The 21045-nt window shown below is 40.9% G+C and overlaps 1 protein-coding gene across 1 annotated transcript in view; it reads left to right on the forward strand.

Annotated features, from left to right (window-relative positions):
- The first annotated feature begins 224 nt into the window (after window positions 1-224).
- RSRC1 (arginine and serine rich coiled-coil 1) overlaps window positions 225-21045 on the forward strand; it is a 174940-nt gene continuing 154119 nt past the window's right edge. Inside the window, exons 1-2 of the mRNA XM_048506927.1 lie at window positions 225-273; window positions 410-611. Coding sequence (XP_048362884.1) covers window positions 225-273; window positions 410-611 — 251 coding nt within the window. The remainder of the gene's footprint in view (window positions 274-409; window positions 612-21045) is intronic.

Below are 21045 nucleotides of genomic sequence, written 5' to 3' on the forward strand. Positions count from 1 at the left end.
AAGTAGTTTACTCTTCTGCAGCTATATTGGTGTGGGGTTGGATCAATAGATCCCCTTGCATGAAGGAAAGTCTTGTTTTCATGTAGTGAGAAGTCTGGTATTTCTGTGAATTTCCACCTCCATCTACAGTTCTCCACACCGGTGTCCACAGTATTCCTGAAGGTCACCTGGCTCACAGGAACAACTTTTGGGAACCTGCAGAGGAGGAGGAAGCTGTTTCACAAATGGAAACTAAGAACACACTTTTCTGGATCATACCGATAGCTTTTTTCAGTAGGCAAAACACATAATTTTCCTCCTCCCCAATGTCATTCAATACAGAATCTTTAAAATCCTGAAATATTTTAAAAATTACATTCCTTGCAAAGACAATAAGTGTGCAGAAATGTTAATACATCTTCCCTCACAGTTTTTACTGAACATTCAACTTGCAGGTCGCACTCGAGGCCTCATCAGCGTTCCTATAGCCGAAGTAGCGAAAGGACCAGCCACCGAAGAACTCGAAGCAAGTCTCGTGATAAAGAAAGGCGTAAAGGCAGAGATAAAGAGAAAGCAAGAGAGAAGGACCGGGTCAGAGGGAAGGAGAAGGAGCAACATCACACCAAGATAGGGTGGGTAACAAAGACAATTCAACTTAAATAAACAGGAAGCTATTTTTGGTATGACTATATGGTTTTTATGTCACCCTGTTTCATGAACTGTTTGTCTTCTTTTTTATTATAATGATTAAGTAGCTAGATTTGAGTCCATTTGCACCTTAGAGAGCAACAAGATTTTTTAGCTATGAGCTTTCAAGAGGGGGTAACTGATGAAGGGAACCTTGACTCTCAAAAATTTATACTCCGAAAACCTTGCTGATCTCTAAAGTACTGCTGGACTTGAATCTCACTGCTGAATAGACTGGTGATCGCATGAATGTTCCATCTTGCTTTGCAAATGCTATCAAGATAGAAACAATCCAGACTATAGGATTCCGACTCCAGAGGGAGTCTCCGGATCTGACATGGAGGTGGGGGGGGGAAGGGAAGGAAAAATCACTAAATATATTCAACATTTGAATTACGCATTTGCAAAGGCTCTTATATAAATATTTCCGACTAGTTTTCTGCCTGGGTTGTTCAGGTTCTCAGCAATCCTGCAAGATAGACTAAAACAATGATTCTCATATTACAAATGAAGATGTAAAGCCAGGAGATGGTATATTCCCATAGGCGACCAAGCAAAGGTGAGGTTTGAGTTGGGGACTACCTAAATCATAGGTGTCAAACTCGTGGCCCTCCAGATGTTATGGACTTCAGTTCCCATCATCCCCTGCCAGCATGATGGGAACTGTAGTCCATAACATCTGGAGGGCCGCGAGTTTGACACCTGTGTCCTAAATCATAGGTCAGCCAGTATGCAACGTTAGTTTTGTGAGTTTCGGGAGCTTATTTGGACAAAATAGTTAGGTATTGGTCCAGAAAAGTTGGATCTGAACTGATGCCTACTAGCAAATGTGAATTCTCCTGTGTCCGTGTTGGCAATCATGCAAAGTTGTTATTTCACTGCCCTTGGTATTGGCTTCATTCAGACTTTCAGTAGTCTTTGTGCCTCCAGCGTTTGCTTAAGCAATTTTTTAAGAGTATTTAGAGAACGTGTCTTCAAGCCTTGTTGTGTCTGCAGTGTATGATTTGACAAGTGTCTGTCCCAGGATGTCAGAAATGCTGGTAATGGTGCTGAAGAGGATAAGATAAGCCCTGTAATATGAAGTGAATTGCAGACAGATTGTTGTTTTCCAGGAATACAGCCTTTGAAGTGAAATTCTGCAGCCGTGTTTGGACAGACGCTTTGTCATTTCAACAAAGATTTGCAGCAGTATAAGGAGTGTCAAGTAGATGCTTAGTAACAAGAGTTTACCTAAATATTTTATTATTGTGAAGTTAAGTGTTTCTCTGGAGCCATTGCATATTTGCATCACGAACAATTACTAACAAAATGCCGTCTTACATGTTAGATCTAAGAACAATTGTGAGGATTGTTGATATCAGTTTACGACACATGAATAATTATATTGGGTTGTCAATATTATGTGTTTAATGGCGGTTCTTCTGATGCTCTTGAAAACGCCTTTTTGCTTGAATGCGAACTGACTAGATCAAAACGGTGTCCTTTTAGCTGTTTGTAAATGTATAATTATTTCAATGAGACAAAGCGGATAAGGGCTTGTTGAAGGTAAGATGATGCTCCTTTCCTGTGAAATGTTGGTGGCGTTTCTGAAGTGACATATTCTGTTATTGAGGCAGTCAGTTGCCTGGCACGACAATTTGTAGTGTAGCGGTGATGCTAGGTCTGAGAGTATAATTGGAACCTAATCATGATGATTTATTGAAGCAAATAGTGTTTCTTTGTATGGGCCACATTTCACCAGGTGTTTTCAGTTTGAAAAGAAAAGAGTGCTTTAATATATCCCTTTTGTGTGCCATTTGTGAAATGGAGCCTTTCCTAAAAAAAAAAAAATTATTTACAGGCATTCTGGCAAAGACTATTCTGAGCTACACGTCTCTTTCCTATTTGCTTGTAGTTTCAAACCCGCAAGTTAGCTGACAGTCATTCAAGGGTTCCGCTCACACTGATAGTGTAAAGTTGAAGAGAGCTTGTTTTAACTGGAATCTCTTTTTAGACCCCCCATTATTTACTGCATTCCATCCAAACTTTATCTGTGGTTCTATGCAGGGCCTGGCTCTTGAATTCTGTTTATTTTGAAAAAATTGTTGGTTGACTCTTCAAACGTGCTCAGGATGCCCGCGTTAAGCATTATGTGCTTTGTGTCACATCACTGACATTTTCTGGACTGTTCATTGCAAGCGCATTTTGAAACTGAGCCTCTGGACATTTTTCACAGGGAACTTGACATGCTCCACTAGGTCTCCACTACCATCAAGCTCTGCCTCTGCCTTGCAGCCCCACCAGCTAGAAGCTTTGCCGCAGGCATTCTTCTCCAATAACAATTCAATAAGTGATGACAGTGCAGAGAATATGTGGCAGATCATATGATAGGTTGAGGTTAAAGCCTGGTGTGCACAGGAACAGCCCCACACAGCTACTGAGTGCCTGGGGAGAGGAGGTGTGAGCATGCTTCCACCTCCCTGCCTCCACACTATCACTTGGCTGTGTGCAGGGGCATTGTGTGGAGGAAGTAGCTGTGCAAATTCTCCCTCCCTGTGATCAATGATGCTGGTGCTCCAACGTTACTGATTGCGGGGAGCTTTGCGGGGATCAAGAGTTCACATGGTCATTTCCTCTGCACAGTCACATCTGCAGTTGCCCAGGTCATCTCAATGGTAGCGTCAGGTTCACTCCTGTTCTTCCTTTCCGCATGTTCAGTGAATGTGTTGGGCAGTCCTGTGCACCAGGCTCCCATCTATTATTGGGGAGCTAGGGATGTTTAATTTGGTGAAAAGAAGATTAAGAGGTGACATGATAGCCATGTTCAGATATCTGAAAGGATGTCATGTTGGTGAGGGAGCAAGCTTGTTTTCTGCGGCTCCAGAGACTGGGACCAAGAGTAATGGGTTCAAGGTGAAGGAAAAGAGATTCCACCTAAGCACCAGGAAAAACTTCATGACGGTAAAGGCTGTTTGACTGTGGGATGCGCTACCTCGGAGTGTGGTGGTGTCTCCTTCTTTGGAGGTTTTTAAAGAGAGGCCGGATGGCCATCTGTCAAGAGTGCTTTGACTTTGTGTCCCTGCATTGCAGTTGGTTGGACTTGATGGCCTTTGGGGTCTCTTCCAACTCTACCATTCTACAATTCTATGATTGCCTACAACTGCATAGATATACCGTTATTTTTTGTTCACTGTAATATTTGTTACATTTTAAAACATTTATAGCACTTCGTAACTCTAGTTTTTTCCCCTTTCTCTGTGGTACCATTTACTATATGCAAGTCTTTGAAAGTGAGATTTTTTTTACGGTTTTGAAACACTTCAAATATTAATGGGCTACTGAATGGGATTGGCACAGGATGTTCTTGATGTAATTTATCCCTTATCTACCTTTTAAAGTGGAATAGAGTTTTCATTTAATCAGACAATGATCAAAGAATATCCACACAGGGGATATGGATCTGAGAAACCTTCGTTGTTACAGCTATTTGTCATTTTGAAGATTTAGGTTGCTATCAGCAACTTGTTAGTGTTATTTAGTGCCTGGTTTCCGTCCCCATTTGGGTTTGAAAGGAACGCAGTACAAAGGTATTTTCGTGGTAAGATCTTCAGACGGCGATTCCAAATTCTGTATCCAGCCTTAGCTACACCGAGACACGTACTTGCTTGAGGATTAGCAGAGCATAACAAAATCGCATTATCTCAGATCTGTGTTTTAATTCATCGTTTTGTATTCTCTTCTTGTTACAAACAGTTACAGACAGGACCTGCAACAAGGTGTTGCACATGTCTTAACCAGCTACTGATTCAGCTGCTCCCCTTAGGGCATAGGTGTCAAACTCGCGGCCCTCCAGACGTTATGGACTACAGTTCCCATCATCCCCTGCCAGCATCATGCTGGCAGGGGATAATGGGAACTGTAGTCCATAACGTCTGGAGGGCCGCGAGTTTGACACCTGTTCCTTAGGGGCAGCAAAAATAAGCTATATAGTGCAACCGATCCATAAGCGGAGGAATACAGCATTGGAGAGGAGTGTGCTGGAGAGTTCCCCCAAATATGTAGATACTTCCCTTTTTGGTGGACTTTTTTTTGCTGTTTGTTTGGCATAGGACTATCCACTTTGTTGTTAGAGTGACTGATTTAATATGGAAGCTACTTGTAGGTAGCTTTTTGGGGGGGGCTAATATTGGGGGTGGGAAATATGGCTGCTGTTCTCGCTGTCAGTTTACTGAGAGAACCGGTTATGGCAGGATCGGCCTGAGTAAACAGGGAATTTGCTGTGGTTCTGACGGGTCATATTTGAATTGTGTATCATTTCCTCCCCTCTGGCTCCAACTCCAGCAAGAAACTGAAAGAATGGTTGGGGTGTAGAAGCCAGAAGATGGAGATCTACTGGAAAGATCTACTGAGAATTTAATCGTTACCGCCTGGAGCCCTTTGGGGATCGGGCGGTATATAAATCTAAGAAATAAATAAAAAAATAAAAAAAATAAATAATGTGGGGTAATCACTGGCTGGAGTACGAGCGAGCGAGAGCTCTGTTGGAAGCAGAGATGCCGAGATGCCCCAGGCAGAAGGGTGGACAAAAAAGCTGGCTACTTGGGAGGGAGGAAAGCAGCCATGGAGGTAGATAAGGCATAGGCAATCTGACAGCTGGACGTACAAGGGAGGCCAGAGCCTGCTAGTTGCCTTAGTAACAAGTCATTCCTGATCCATGAATGTTTATATCCAGACCATTTCAAGTTGGATTAATGAGATGATTGATGGCCTTGATGAGGAGCCTTGCTGGGCCCTGGGAAGACAATATTTATTCTTGCTTCAGCCTCAAGTGGCTCATCCCAAGAAGGAAGCCTGTACTGGCCAGAAGGCTCCAGATAACTGCTTGAGAGCTGCTTTTCTTCAGCTGTGCCCTCCAGTCTCTGTTGGTAGGCTAGTGTGCCTGATGAAGGTGTCGTTCTACTCCTTCTGTGTCAGCCTGCCAACTCGCTGCTGCTTCATGACGAATATGTGGTGCATCAGTCCCAATTCTTCTTCACTGTATGCATTAGATGGAAACGTTGGGTCTTGTTGAGTTGCTAGGGACAGATGCCAGGATCATGACAGGCGGATTTGGCTGCGGAATATCAAGTAAAACCAAATTAGAATAAATTCAGAAAAAGAATTGAAGCGGGTCTTAAGGAACTGAAGGAAAATATTGCAACATTACACATGAGCAGATGTGCGAGTTGGGGCTATGGTAGAAAACAGAACTATGGTAGAAAACATGCCTCAGAGCATGATATTAAATTCAGTGTAAAACATTTAGACGTATCCATGTGATCAGAGTGGGTAGGACTGATCCCCTTTCTACAAAGTCCTTTTCTTTCTGTGACTACATTGGAGCAGTACCTGTATTTTTTCCTATTCGGGCACTTTTTCACCTTTGCAAGATATGGGTATTGTCTCATCTTAATTCTGAGGTGTTTTAATGAGCAAGACCTGCTTCCTTAGATCAAACCAAAGATTTAATAGGAGAATTCAGAATGGGACCTGATAACCTAGATGTTTCCCGCATAATATTTATAATAAGTTCATTGGTGTCTTATGAAATGCCATCGTAAATAAAACTGTATTTGACAAAAGAAAGGAATAGAATGCATTGGGTGAGGTAGCATCATTTTGCTTGTAAAACTCAGAAATTAGGAGAATGGACAAACTAGTTGGGATTGGTAAATCATGATGTTACATTGTATTTCTTTTTGCTTCATAAGAACCAAACCTAGCAATTTTCATTGGGGCAACAGGAAATTATGCATGTTGTATTCTCTGCCGGGCTTCAGACATTCTAGTTTGTTTCTTTATTTGTTTTCTATGCTGTAGCTCTTGACTTGATCAGCCTTTTTTTTAAACCTATGTTTCCTATCATCATCACCACCATATTTGCATTAAATTTTGGCTAATATATCAATGAAGCCTTTAAAAAAGCACTGATTTAGATTTGATTTTTTATTATTGGTTATGAAGAGTATGGAAAATTATGCACATATAGTTCCCTAGATAGGACACGAACTGATTATTGTGTATCACACTTATGCTGTTTTCAACCACATGATTAATTTTTTTAAAACAAAAATTTGGAGCAGCAGTAATTTTGTAGTTCACATAGGTGTGTAACTTCATAGCCCAGTAAAATGGGTTCTGAACAGTTTAGTAATCAAAAATAAGCCACACAATTGTTTGTTATGTTGTAGCCCATAGGTGTCAAACTCGCAGCCCTCCAGATGTTATGGACTACAGTTCCCATCATCCCCTGCCAGCATGATGGGAACTGTAGTCCATAACATCTGGAGGGCTGCGAGTTTGACACCTATGTTGTAATCTTTAAGTTGACTGGGAAGTCTGCAGGAGAAAAGCAACATACTATAGCTTTCCCTCCTCTGAAGGGCTCAGTCAAGGTCCAGGATAACCTTGTCTACCAGAGTGGTAAAACTTCTGCAAGCAATCAGATACTGTTGCTAAAGCCACAACCAGATCTCTGCGGAGGCCAATCTGCTGGTCATCTCCGCCCCCTCTATGATGCGGCTGGCTTCCACCAGGGCCAGGGCTCCCTCCAGCTGTCCGGGCCCTGTGGGACCTTAATGAGTTCCGCAGGGCCTGTAAGACTGAGCTATTCCACCGGGCCTTTGGGGAGACCAGCTGCTGATGTGGGTGCCCAAAACATTCTAAGAAACACTCTGAGACCCACTGTCCCTCTTTCTAAGAAGAGTTTTAATAGCTGGATGCCATCTATTTTAAATCTGAACTAGTTTTGATAATTGAATTCTGCATTTTAAGTCTTAATTTAACTTTGTATTTTGTTTTTATGGTTGTTGATGTTGTACACCGCCCTGAGCCCTTCGGGGGAGGGCGGTATAAAAATGAATGAATGAATGAATGAATGAATGAATAAATAAATAAATAAATAAATAAATTTAGATAGAAAAGTTACCTTGAATAAGTAGCAATAGAAAGCCGCAAGTGATCCTGCTGATATTTTATTAAGCAACATACTTGCCATAATCCCACCAATTTCCCATACTCCTCACAACTCACTTGGCTCTCCATCTGTCCTACCCATCAGGGCTGTCTGTCCTTTCCCAGTCTACCAGCATCTCCTGTCCTAACCTCCTAACAAACTCGCCCCCTTGAGAAAACTGTTCTTGCTGTGCTGAGAATTCTTCAGGCAGAACATGGTAGTGAGGTCAGAATTTCAGTGTGACCAAGAGGTGGACATTCTATGCTGTCTTTGACACACTCTACATTTGTATGTGCCTGTTCCACAGGTTTTAGGTAGACAAATTATGACATTTGCATGGGTCACTGAACTGCTTAATAGGAGATGACAATGCCTCAGAAGACGGACTCTCTAGTCTAGATGAGAACTAGATCAGTGGCCAGTGTCATAAAGAGCCTTTGTTAAATCTCATTTTTAAGAAGTACCTTTTGCTTTTTTGACCACATCTATATTACCGTATATACTCATGTATAAGTCGAATTTTTCAGCACATTTTTAATGCTGAAAAAGCTTCCCACGACTTATATGCGGGTCATTAAAATTTTTTGTGTGTTTTTACTTTCCCGGCCAGCAGGGGGCGCAGTTTTTATGCTAGAGGCACCAAAATTTCAGGGTACCCTCAGAAGACTCTCCTGATGATACCAGCCAAGTTTGGTAAAGTGTGGTTCAGGGGGTCCAAAGTTATGGACCCCCAAAGGAGGTACCCCCATTCCCCATTGTTTTCAATGGGAGCTATTAGTAGATGGGGCTACCCTTTTGAGGGTCCATAACTTTGGACCCTCTCAACCAAACTTCACCAAACCTGGCTGGTCTCATCAGGAGAGTCTCTTTATGATACCAGCCAGGTTTGGTGAAGTTTGGGTCAGGGGATGCAAAGTTATTGACCCCCCAAAGGGGATGCCCCATCCCCCATTGTTTACAATGGAAGCGAATAGTAGATTTTTCATTTCTGATAATATCCCTCTTAAAATCTAAGTTGGGTACATTTGGACATACAGATGATGATGAGGAATCCAGTTTTGAAGGATTTTAACTCTTGTGTTTTAGCTTGGTTGCTGGTTGAGCTAAGGTTTTTGTACTTTTAAAGTTATTGTTGATACCATATTGTTCTTGTTGACCCTCTTTTCCACTTACAGAGCCAGTTTACTGTTTTTCTTTGAAATAAATATTCAAAAACATTTAACCTACTGATGCCGCAATTGATGCTGCATTTCCCACCCTCGACTTATACACGAGTCAGTAAGTTTTCCCAGTTTTTTGTGGTAAAATTAGGTGCCTCGACTTACATGCGGGTCGACTTATACACGAGTATATACGGTATGCTATGTAGGTAGCTAGGTTTTATGTTTTCCAACTGATTGGGTTTGAGGAATGGGCTATTCTGGATTTATTTGGAGCAGAATTTTTCAGAGCTTCCCTGTGAACACTTACTGGCTGACTTAAAAATGCTGGATTAGAACATGTTATGTAATGCATTTGCATGTATTTACCTAATATTCTGTTTTTCTCCCCATTTGAGTCTCAGTGCTTATAACATCTGTACATATTTAGCAAAGCTTTCCCTGGTAGTAGAATATTTTTATTGTTTGTTAGTCTGACAGATTATTAGCTATAGTAAGCATCACTTATACCTCTTGCTTATGTCTATTCAGCAGAGACTTGTGCGGTATTCCAGTTTGGATAAGTTTAAAATTTAATACCAACAGATGTCCCTCTTGCCTTAGGTCATCTTTATTCTGGGGTGGGGGCGGGGAGAGGAGAATTTCATCTGAAGGACTTTGTAAGAAAATGTGTTTTTTTTTGGCTTATGTTTTTCATTTGGAATTAGCTAATTTCTGTACCGTTTGGTACAGCTATTTCTTGCATCACTTCAGAACCCCACTTGAAGTTACCCAGTACCACTTAAGCTGACTCGTATTGGTTTTTATAAACGACTGCTTCTTGATGGGCTTTCAGAACTTGGCAGAAGACATTAAAAACCAACAAGGTTGTTGGATGACTCCGAGTTTGACAGCAGTCAGACACTCTTGGAGATTGTCATATTTGTCTTTACCTCATACTACTTTATGCAGCAGGAAGTCCTTTATGCTAATGTGGTCTCATTTGCATATAGGTTATAAGAGTGCTGGGGTAGAAAGCGTGCTCAGAACTCCTTTTAAGTGCCTGTTTAGATCAAAGTGGGACCGTGTGATAGCTGTTGTCTGACTCCAAGCTGTGTGGTGTTGTTTTCATTAAACATTTATCATACTTCCAACGTGACAGCAGGCAACTCTGTGCTTGGGTAGCATGTTTCTATGCAAAATTTATTGGAAAAGACGAGTTGCTGTAAAGAGATCTTGTTGTCTTTCAGGAGAGGCAAAGGGGAAGTGTTTGACTGGATGAACACAGTTCAGAGAAGCTGCACTGCAATGACATTGTTTACTTAATTAGGGATTGATTTCTGTTGTTATTTTCTGCTTCAACTTTGACTGCATGTGTGTTTCGCATGCAGTATTTTAAATAACTTTTTTGTGGAGTTTGTTTGTGCTGTTTTATGTATTCCTGCCCATAGATGCCTGCATTGACTATTGCGTTACCCCAGTCCCAGAATTTATTAGCTTTTTTTTTTTCAGAGAAAACAAACGTTTAGTTATTTACTTTATTTATAGCTTGCCTTCAAGGCGGCATGCACAGTGTAAGACAATGTCGTCAAAGAGCACAAGGTTCCCAACAAACAATAAAATAGGGCTGGGATCACAAAAATTAGAAACAATGCCCCCCAAATATTAGGCTTGATATGCCATATAGTGCAAAATTTAAATTACAGGAGTAGAAAACAGTGCAGTAAGAGAACAATAGTACAATAAAAAGTAATCTTATTTCTAATCATGTTCCTTTTATTAAAGCACCCTCCATTCCAATGTACTACTGCCTTATTCACTTTATAGAAATAACCTCCTGAACAGTTCTGTTTTGTAGTTTGCGGAATGACAAAAGTATGGGGCTTTCTTGACATCCTTAGGTGAGCCATTCCATGCGGTGGGAATCGCAACAGAGGAAACACGTTGAGTAGTATCATAGTGGTCATCTTCAATCTGACCATCACACGTTCATTGGACGGTGTCCCCAGGCCCTATACCGCTCTCTTCTTGTGACTGAAAACCCAGTTTTTCCAGGCTTCCTAATCACACAGAAAGATGTATATACTTGCACATGTACCTTCTAACGTAGGGTGCTGTGATGAAGTGGTTCTGTTACTGTATCAAAATCACACCTGCCTGTGAAAAGGGTAGTTTTCATCTCTGGATGGAGAACAGGAAAGCCTATGCAAATGTACCAGAGTAAAACTTCAAAGGCCTAAATTACCTCGCCGGAACAGAGTTTTCCTGAACTATGAGAGACAAAGGCTGGAAGATGCCACTTCAGGACTTGGCCAGGGAACTATATCTGGGCCATGGGCTCCCGAGACAAGAACAAAGAAATCCTATGAGAATGTACTATGCTGAGGAAACTATGTGAAAGCAATCTTTTTTATTTTATCGTTTGAAATAAAGACTTTAAAACTCAGCAGTTGGAGTGCCTGGTTGGAAGCCTGTGGGTTTCATATGGGGTGGTAAGCATCTCCTCAATATGGTTGATGGGGGGTGGGGGGTGGAGCCATATACAAATGGGTGCTGTAGAGGCAAAGCTAAACACAGTTCCTTTCTCTTGCTTTGCAAAAGAGTCACATTATAATAATGAGCTCAGGTATTTTCCTAACAATTAGGTGGACAATAAATGTTAAAAACAGACTGAAGCTGATTCTCTGGGATTTAATATAAATAATTTGACTATTTAGGTATCACTTTTATCACTCAGTATGGAGTAATACTTATGAAATGACACAGGAATAGGAAAGTAACTTGGCTTGTGTTGCAGAGACATGGCTAGAAGAAAATGGTGTGTTAGAAAATGGTCTGTCCCAACTAACACCACCTGGTTATTTAGTCCCTCTTAATCATGCACAGTAGACAGGGAGGAAGTATGACATCCCCTGTGAGTACTTCAAATTCAACAGACTTCCAAACCATCAGTGGCACTGACAGTAAGGCCCTAACAGTGGCGTAGCGCCAAGGGGGAGGGTGTGTGTGCAATGCCCCAGGCATGCGCCAGTGTGGGGGCGCAGGGCTCACACATGTCCCAGACACAGTTCTCCCTCACTCCGGCCCTGCCCCTAATATTGCAGCAGCTGCAAAAAAGGCCTTCCAACTCACTCTAGCCCATAAGATGGACTCTTTCCTTGATAGGGCTGATCTGGCCACCTGGATCCAGACCCTGATGACATCAAGACTAGACTACTGTATTGCACTGTACATTGCCCCCCCCCCCCCCAATCAATTTGGAAATTCCAGTTTGTGCTGAATACTGCAGCTCAGCTTTTATCAAGAGCTAGATGGAACATGCATATTACTCCTATTCTACAGTCACTCCACTAACTGCCCATCAGTTACCAGCCTCAGTAGCGGGTATCACACACACCACCCTTCATAGTCTTGGCTCTCATAGTTGCAAGACTGTCTCTCTCCCTATGCTTTACCACAACAGCTTCACTCATCTGAGTAAGGCCATCTGCAAGTGCCAGTAATCAACTATCATTGCTTCGTACTTCCATTTTTCAGTTGTTACACCATGCAGGTGTCTTCAGTTTTTAAGGCTGTAAGTATCTAATTTTCATTCAGAGCTAATATTGCAACCTTGAATCCAGGTCAAGGGGCAGTTCAGCTCCCCCCTTTCTGAATTGGGCTATTACTTTGTAAAATAAAACTCAGAACCTAAAATTATACCTGGGTTAAATAAAGAAAATGGAACTTTAGATTTATCTTCTGTGTTTCTGTTTCTGATTTTATTGCATTCATTTTTATGTTTTTTATCTTAATTGACTTTGAAAGTTCTCACTAAATAGTAGGGTAGAAGTTTTTGTTGCATAAATAAAAGAACAATGACAATAAAAGCATTACTTATATCCAGATAAGAAATTCTGAGATATTTTTAGTATGTGGCAGAGCACATTTTCTTGAACATGTTTTTATTGTGGTTGGTTTGAAGTTAAACCACATAGCACCTGTGTGGAAGGATAGAATCATCAGCTGATCTAGGATTTGCTAGAATTTGCTAGTTTAAAACTACTGAGATCACATTTGCAGGATCTTAGCTATCATTTTGAGTTGGCTTGGGGAAGGGATTTTCCGTCCTCTGCAGATCTTTACTGGTCCCCTGCTTGTAATAGTCCTGAAATGCTGTTGTAATGTTACAGTTTATGATGCCACAGTGATTAACATATCCTGAGCATATATTTTCTAGCATAGAAAAGTGGATTGTGAATCTCCTGGATACTCGAACTTGCAAGGCAGTTTTCTGAGACCTCAGCACTTATAACAGTGTTTGTTATGGCATTTAACCCCTTTCAGATATTAAGGAACTAAGAAGCAGGAGTAGGGAAGAGTCTGTGAGTGCTGCAAGGAGGAAGTCTGTAAGTGGGGAAGGATGGGAGGAGGAGAAAGCAGCAGCAGAGAGTGAAAGGGGAAGTAGAAGAATGTGAACTGGGCAGAATGGGGGAAGCAGAGGGGAAATGGAAATGAGGGATGGGGAATGCGGAAAGCAGAGGGATGGATGGAAATGAGGGATGGGGAATGGGAGAAGCAGAGGGATGGGTGGAAATGAGGGATGGGGAATGGGGGAAGCAGAGGGATGGTGGAAAAGAGGGATGGGAAATGGGAGAAGCGGAGGAATGGATGGAAATGACGGATGGGGAATGGGGGAAACAGAGGGATGGATGGAAATGACGGATACAACAAGGGTTGTAAAGCAGACACAGCACAGGGAAGGGGGCAGTGTTGAGGGGAGGCAATTTCCACTCCCTCAGTGTATCCTTGCAGGTGCCCTACTTCTAGCGTTCCTGAAACCCTAGTATGATGTCCCACTGATTAACATGCTCATCCTTATTTGTTGGCAGAGAGAAGTAGGCTGTTAGATGATAAATTAAATCTCATAGATACATGAAGAATGCATTAAGTGTTTAGGCTGCAAGAATTTGTTACAAGGATGCATTTTAAGTTTGCATTCATATTGTTCAAGAATATTAAAGCACATTTGTAAAAACAATCCTTTGTTGTTTTTTTGTTTACAAATAGATTTCTTAACTTAACTAGAAATTTATTTATCAAGATAAGATGTTTTTATCATGCCAAAATGTTGATCAAAGTGCCTAGCAATGTAAAAGATAAAAACTGCAAATACGGTTTTAGCAATAAAACGCGGCTGTTAAAATTATTCAAAAGTGACACAATAGAAGAAGCTGTTTAAGGTTTGAGAAGGCTGGAGCTCCTGTAATTTCCAGTTCTACTATAGCTTTCCCTTAATGTCCTAATTTAAGTTAGTGTGGGGGTTTTATTTGAATAATCACTTAGAAGATTTTTTTTCCCCACCTAAAAGATTTTTTTAAACCTGAAGGGTTTTTTTCAACCTCCCAAGTACCTTGCGTTTTAAAAGCAGCTGGCTATTGTTTGACTAGACCCTTTTAATCTGTGCATGAGGAATCCAAACTGAATGATAGGGAGCTGTGAAAATCCAGTTAGTGTGAGCTGTAATCTCTTTACTGGCTTTAAGTAGTTAGAGTAGCATTCAGAAACCCTCCAGATACTGAACTGCAGAGATACAGTAATCACCTAAACATGTGCCCAATATTTTGTTGTCAGGCAAGTAAAGCAGAAAAGTCCCAATGATCATTCACTTGGAAGAAGTGACCTTTTTGTTGTCGGATAATAATGAATTAAAACGAGGTTAAATACGTATTTCTGAAATCATGTGACTACCTCTCAGCATTGTAAATCACGTAGACCATAGATGAGAGAGAGACATATATGCCCTTTTTGAAAATAAAATACTGTGCTTTTTGTAGATGAATGCTTTTGTTGTTTTGTGAAGTTATATTATTTAAAGGCTTAAAATGGATGAATAACTGAATGCAAATTATAACCATGGTCTTTTAACCAAACTGTGTATGTCCATTCTCTCTCTTTATTTGTTGATTCTGTATAAGAGGCAATAATTGTAGTGTTTGCTTATTACATGTTTTCATGGAAAGGTAAGATTTGTATCCATTAGCCTTTAGGTTACTAGTGAAGTTTTTGGCAACATTTAACATGCATACTTTGTAGCTGTATTTTAGTTAGGAAATTGGGCATAGAAAAACAAATTAGTGTTACTGCAGGCCTTTGTGTTCCAGAGCTGTACAACTTGTGACCTGTCAAGCTGAATGGAGCTGGCAAGTCATATATGGCAGCTCATCATGGGATTGACAAATATTTTCTTGCTGCCTGCTTGACAGTGAAGAAGCTGAGTTGAAGGGTTTGTCAATATCTAGGAGACTTGATTCGTCTTGATGGGTCAGAAGTTGTATTTGAAGTGGTCTGCAGTGAAAGAGGAACCATGGCTCAACGGGTAAAGAATCTGTTTTGTGTCCTCATTCAATATTGAGTTCTAAAAAGAATCAGGGAGTAAGTGATGTGAACACCCTCCGCTTGAGACCCTAGAGAGCTGCTGGCTGTCTTAAGTGCCGATCTTGATGGACAAATGGTCTGATTGATTATAAGGGGTCTTCATGTATTTGTGTATGTATTCAGGTGTATTGAAAGAGCTCTTAAATAGTATTGCTTATTGTAAACTGTGGTCATACCACATATTTGAGCAACTGTGTCATAATCCCAAGGTATATGATGAAAGGGGTGTTGGTTGATTAGTGAATGTATTGTTGGCTAGTTCATGGGAGTCTCTTGTTGATGTCATAGACTCAGTAGACCTGGCCATGCAGTTCCTTGCTTTTGTAATCTCATGGAAGGTTTACTGGAATGCACTCTGTGTTGGGCTGTCCTTGAAGACAACTTGAAACAGCAACTGTTTCAGACTCAGTGACTGCCAGGGGACTAGATGAGGAGAACATTTCGTGTCTGTTTTAAAACAGCTTCAATAGTTGGCTATTTCCAAGCTCAATTCAAGGTACTAGTCATGACCTTTAAAGGTCTTCATCACCCACATATGTAAAGGACCATCCTTTTCCCTATATTCCCAAGACAAATACGGTCTTCAGGTTGTTACCTTCTGATGGCTCTCCTGCTTAATATAGCTCACCTGGCTATATACTTTCCCAGTCATAGCGCTCATCCTATGGGAAAGACTCCCCTGAGGAGGTGAGGGGAGTGCCATCCTTCAAAGTTTTCAGGAAGTTCTGCAAATCCATTGTATTTAGAGGGGTTTTAAGGGGATATAGGCTCTAGGCATTTTTAGGGGGAAGATAATTATTTGGTATTTTATTGTATTTTGTCTGTTTTAAATTTAGATGTCTCAATTTAGATTTAAATTTAGATTTCTGAGCCACTTTGAGTAATTCCCAGTAGTTATTACTTTTGTTTTCTTGATGTTCAGCTGTGGTCCTGCTTTGTCACCTTCTGTTTTAGCCACCCTCAGCAGTTGTTTCAACTCTTTACTATTTTCTGCCAGTAACATAATGTGATCTGTATATATCAAATGGTTAATATTCCTTCCATCAATTTTCACTCTACCTCCATCTAAATCTAACCCAGCTTTCCTTGCACTATGTTTTCCATACTGATTGGGGAGATGGAGAGATAAAATATTCGTTGTCTGACACCTTTGCCAGTTGGAAACCATTCTGTTCATCAGAGTGTCTTCAGTGTGTTCCCTTATGGGAACTGTGCAAGAGCAGGCTGACTGTGGAGAACTTACCAGAAAGCTTCTAGAAACTTTTGAGAGTTTGGAGTGCTCTCCTTTCCTCTGGAGCTGAGAATAGGCTAGTTTCCTGTCCAAGTAGTCACGTGAAATGAGACAGAGAAAATGCTCCTCTCTTAGTTCTTTCTTCACCACCATGGAAAGAGAACCTGCTTCACTGAGCATTTCAACTTACCTCAGTATCTTTTCTTGTTTGACAATTTCATTATTCAAGAAGTGTTCCAAATGTGCACTGAGATGACTCTGAAGGATGAGCATGAAGAATGTCTTTTCTCTCTGGGTGAGACTCATGTCTCTCATATCTGCCATCTTGGTGCCTTTTCACTCTGAAGGCCAGATATTGAACGGACTTCAAAGCTTAAGGCCACTTTGTGGGAGAACTTCCTCTCCTCCAGTAATTCTTCAAAGAGAACATGTACATTCTTGGCCTCTTCAGTCCCTGTGATTCTACTTGGGCTGTGTTCTGACACGGTTTTAGTGAGCACACACACTGCTTCACAGCTCCCTGTTAAGAAGGCAAAAAGGAGATGAAAAATACATCTCAGGCTGCTAACTTCCCAACCTTGGAACTTGTTGCCAGCGCATCTACTGTCAGGTTCCCTGGTTTGTCCACCAGATGTCTCTTCTCAATGCTGATTGCCATGGTTTTGTTCACATCGAGATCTCTACAGTTAATCAGTTTGATGTCTGTCCTTAATATTGATCTCCCTCATCTTCCCGACCCCTGGATTCTCTGTATCATCCATCCCTCAGTGTCCTCCATTGAAATCTCCTCTTTGTTGGAGTCCTTGTCATAGCTGTGGTTGGAGTCCGGGAGTTTCTTGTCAAGGCTGCCACTCCCCTTACTGTCCATCATTGTTTCTCCTGTCATAGGCTCTGTCATCCAAAGACACCTTCCCCTACATTCAGCAGACATTCATCTCCAACACTGGGAAACAAACCAAGAGTAAGATTTAAAGTATTACAAGATGGAAAAAAAAGAGGAGGCCTGGCAGTACCAAACATTAAATTGTATCTTCAAGATGCTGAATTAAGTCTGGATGTCTGATTGGATTATTAATCCAAATCAAAGGAATGTAAAACCAGAAATAATTTATATTAAACAAGGAATATACCATTATCTATGGATTAAGAAGTCATTAGGAACAATTCAAACATAAGATGGAAGACATATTTTGAGCGACAGTTTGTTAAAAATGTGGTTTCAATACAGAAGTAGAATAAACACACCAACATCACCATTGACATCTCTAGTTGATGTTTATTGTGAAAACAGTACAAAGAAAAAATGGATCACATAACTTATGAGAACATGATGGACAATTTAGGAAAAATAAAACCTGGCAAACAGTCAAAGAGGAAGGAAATAATATTTTGTGGTTATTATATCATCAAGTGGTATCGAAACTAAAAGAACAACTAGCCAAAGAATGCCACCGATTAAGAAGAAAGATTACTTTTGAACAGTTAGTTCCTGGACATCCAAGACACACATTAGGAAAAATATATAAAGTATTATTGCAATATGACACAGAAACAGAGCAAGTAAAAGATTGTATAATAAAGCGGATGCAGTGTTTGGGAGAAAACATACACATGAGTCAATGGGAAAAATTTTGGACTAAAGAAATTAATGTATTGTCGAAGGCCTTCACGGCCGGATTCAACTGGTTGTGGTGGGTTTTTCGGGCTGTGTGGCCGTGGTATGGTAGATCTACCAGACCACAGCCACACAGCCTGGAAAACCCACCACAACCAGTTAAAGAAATTAAGTTTACAGAATGCCAAATATTAAGAGAAGATTAGTACAAAAGGTTTTTAGATAATATATCACACCTAAAAGTATAGCTCAGGGGTCTGCAACCTGTGGCTCTCCAGATGTTCATGGACTACAATTCCCATCAGCCCCTGCCACCATGGCCAATTGGGACTGATGGGAATTGTAGTCCATGAACATCTGGAGAGCCACAGGTTGCAGACCCCTGGTATAGCTGAAGCAAGCAAAGATTCTAACGGGAAGTGTTGGAAATGTCAGAATACTGATGCAACATTCTATCACATTTGGTGGACATGTAAGAGAGCAAGAAAGTATTGGTTAAAGATACATGATGAAATTCAAAAGATTTTAAGACTCAGGTTTGAGATGAATCAGAAAAAAGTTATTAAATATTGTACCAAGTAATATTCCAAAAATATGAAGCTAACACACAATGGTGGGCAGTTGTAAGGAAAAGGCAAGTACTGCCAATCATCTTTGGATATACTAAAAATGCTCTTTTATCAAAGGAGCAAGCTTAATAGTGCACAGAATGAAGGTTTTGACATAAGCGGCACTTAAAATAGCTTTTTAAATGCTACCGGAAAATCAGGATTTTTTTGAACTGTGGGAGGATGCGACATTCACTTCTGCCACACCACACATGACTGCATTTTTATTTTTCATTGATACATGAAAGTGCCAACCGTGTTTACAGAAGTGATCTCTCTGCTGTAGCTCCTTCCTGTCTTCTCCCATATTGCTGATGAATGTGGATTGTGTAATATGATGTGGACAGGTAGTTGTGACTGCTTGGTTCTGGAACAAGGTGGTGTGTTTAATTATTTTACCTAAGTGTACAGTAGCAGATCTGGTACATGTAGTGGCAAAATAGTAATTGATTAGCATTGTTTAGATTCAATTACAACATTACCATTGATCTAAAGATACAAGCAATCTTCAGTTTACCTTGGGGTTTTTTTAAAAAATATTTTTTTCCTGATGGCTATTTCATCTGTGAAATTCCAATTATTTTTTTAAACATGGCTGTGTCAGTGGTGCCCTCAAAAACTCCCTCTCAGATTTGTAGAAAAAATGGTCAGTTTACAAACAACGGAGAGAAAGGGGGTTAAATTCCTTTAAAAGAGAAGAATGTACAGACAGCATGCTCTGAATGTGAGAGGGAGGGAACAGGAGCTAGTTGAACCTGGGAGGCCAAAAACAACAGCCATCTCTCCACCAGCTCTCCCCTGCAGGCTGGTAGGATAGGGAGAGGGCTAGGAAATGCTGGAATTGTTGACTCCCCCTTCTGCTTGGGTGGAAGAGAGGAGTCATTGCTTCCCCTCCTCACAGCCAAGGCAGGTGTGTAGTGACTGAGTGGGCAAGCAAAGAGGAAAACGAGAACCTCCACAGATCCCCCCCCTTGCCACCTGTGACCAGATAGCCCACCGAATGAGGGGAGAAGAATGGACTGCTATGGCACTGGAAGCTGGTTGGCAGAACAGTAGGGGGGCGAGGGAGACCAACAGTTGGTCAGGAAGAGCATCAGTAGTACTGAGGTAACAATTCTTATACGGCACTGTCCAACAGAACTTCCCCTTCCTATTTTATTCAAAAAATTTATCTCATTGAGCAGAAATTGTATGTGTATACCACTTCTAACCCTCCTTGTTATGTCAGGCGAGTCTTCTGTAGTATGGATCAAGATTAACCTAAATGGCTGAACAAATGAGGAAGATGGCAGCAGGATGTTGTTATCAGTCTGTCAAAAATTGAGGAAGCAGCCAATAGTTCAGGGCGGCTTCAACCATGTCACTGTATCTGATATGTATACAACTTTTCCTCCTATCTCATGTATAAGAATGTTTATTTTGATGGTGAATTCAGCAAAATGTATAATTTTTTTATTTAGTACATTTGGAAGTCCATATTGGCTTTCATTGGTCTTTTCTCCTCAGTTTTTTCCTTGCAGCATTCCTGTGAAATAGGATATATAAGGTAGGTATATAACTGACCCAGGTTCACCCAGCAAGCTTCCATGGCAAACCCATGTCTCCCAGATTCTGTCCCACACTCTAATCCACAGGTGTCAAACTCGTGGCCCTCCAGATGTTATGGACTACAGTTCCCATCATCCCCTGCCAACATGATGCAGACAGGGGATGATGGGAACTGTAGTCCATAACATCTGGAGGGCCGCGAGTTTGACACCTATGCTCTACAGCTCTACACTACAGACATTGCGGTATTCCTCCCACCAAAAGCAAAGTGGATTCATTTACTCATTTACTCAAAATACAGTTTTTCAAATGTTTGAAAGATGTACTCTTCCTTTTCATTATAAAAAATCAAGACGGTTTCCAAGTCTTAAATAATGTTTCCGCAAACTTAAATAAAAATAGAATAAAGACAAGAATGCAACATTTCAAAAGCCATAAAAGCTGGTTACTATGAGAAACTCAGATGAACCGGAAGGGCTTGGCCTGTCGTCAACAGCTGCATTTTTTGCAAGATGCAGTTTCTGAGTTACCTTCAAGGGAATCCCATGAAGTGTGTTACAGAAGACCAATCGAATACAGAAACATATATCGACATTGTTGTGTCAGTAGAGGCCAAGAGGGAAGAAAGTGCGGTCCTCAATAGAGGATCCCATGGATTTAGAAGAGTGTGACTCTGTTTAGGATTGCACTGCTAGCAACCGCGGTAACCTGCTCCACAAGAAGCAGTGATGGTTCTAAGAGCTTCCCTAAATTTTCAACTGTGTTTACTCAAAAGGAATATGACCCTGAATATAAGATGTCTCCCTTAAAATATTAAACACAGACATAATTACTGGATATAATTGTAA

Source organism: Sphaerodactylus townsendi, linkage group LG08 (assembly GCF_021028975.2).
Source record: "Sphaerodactylus townsendi isolate TG3544 linkage group LG08, MPM_Stown_v2.3, whole genome shotgun sequence".
Classification (NCBI taxonomy): Eukaryota; Metazoa; Chordata; class Lepidosauria; order Squamata; family Sphaerodactylidae; genus Sphaerodactylus; species Sphaerodactylus townsendi.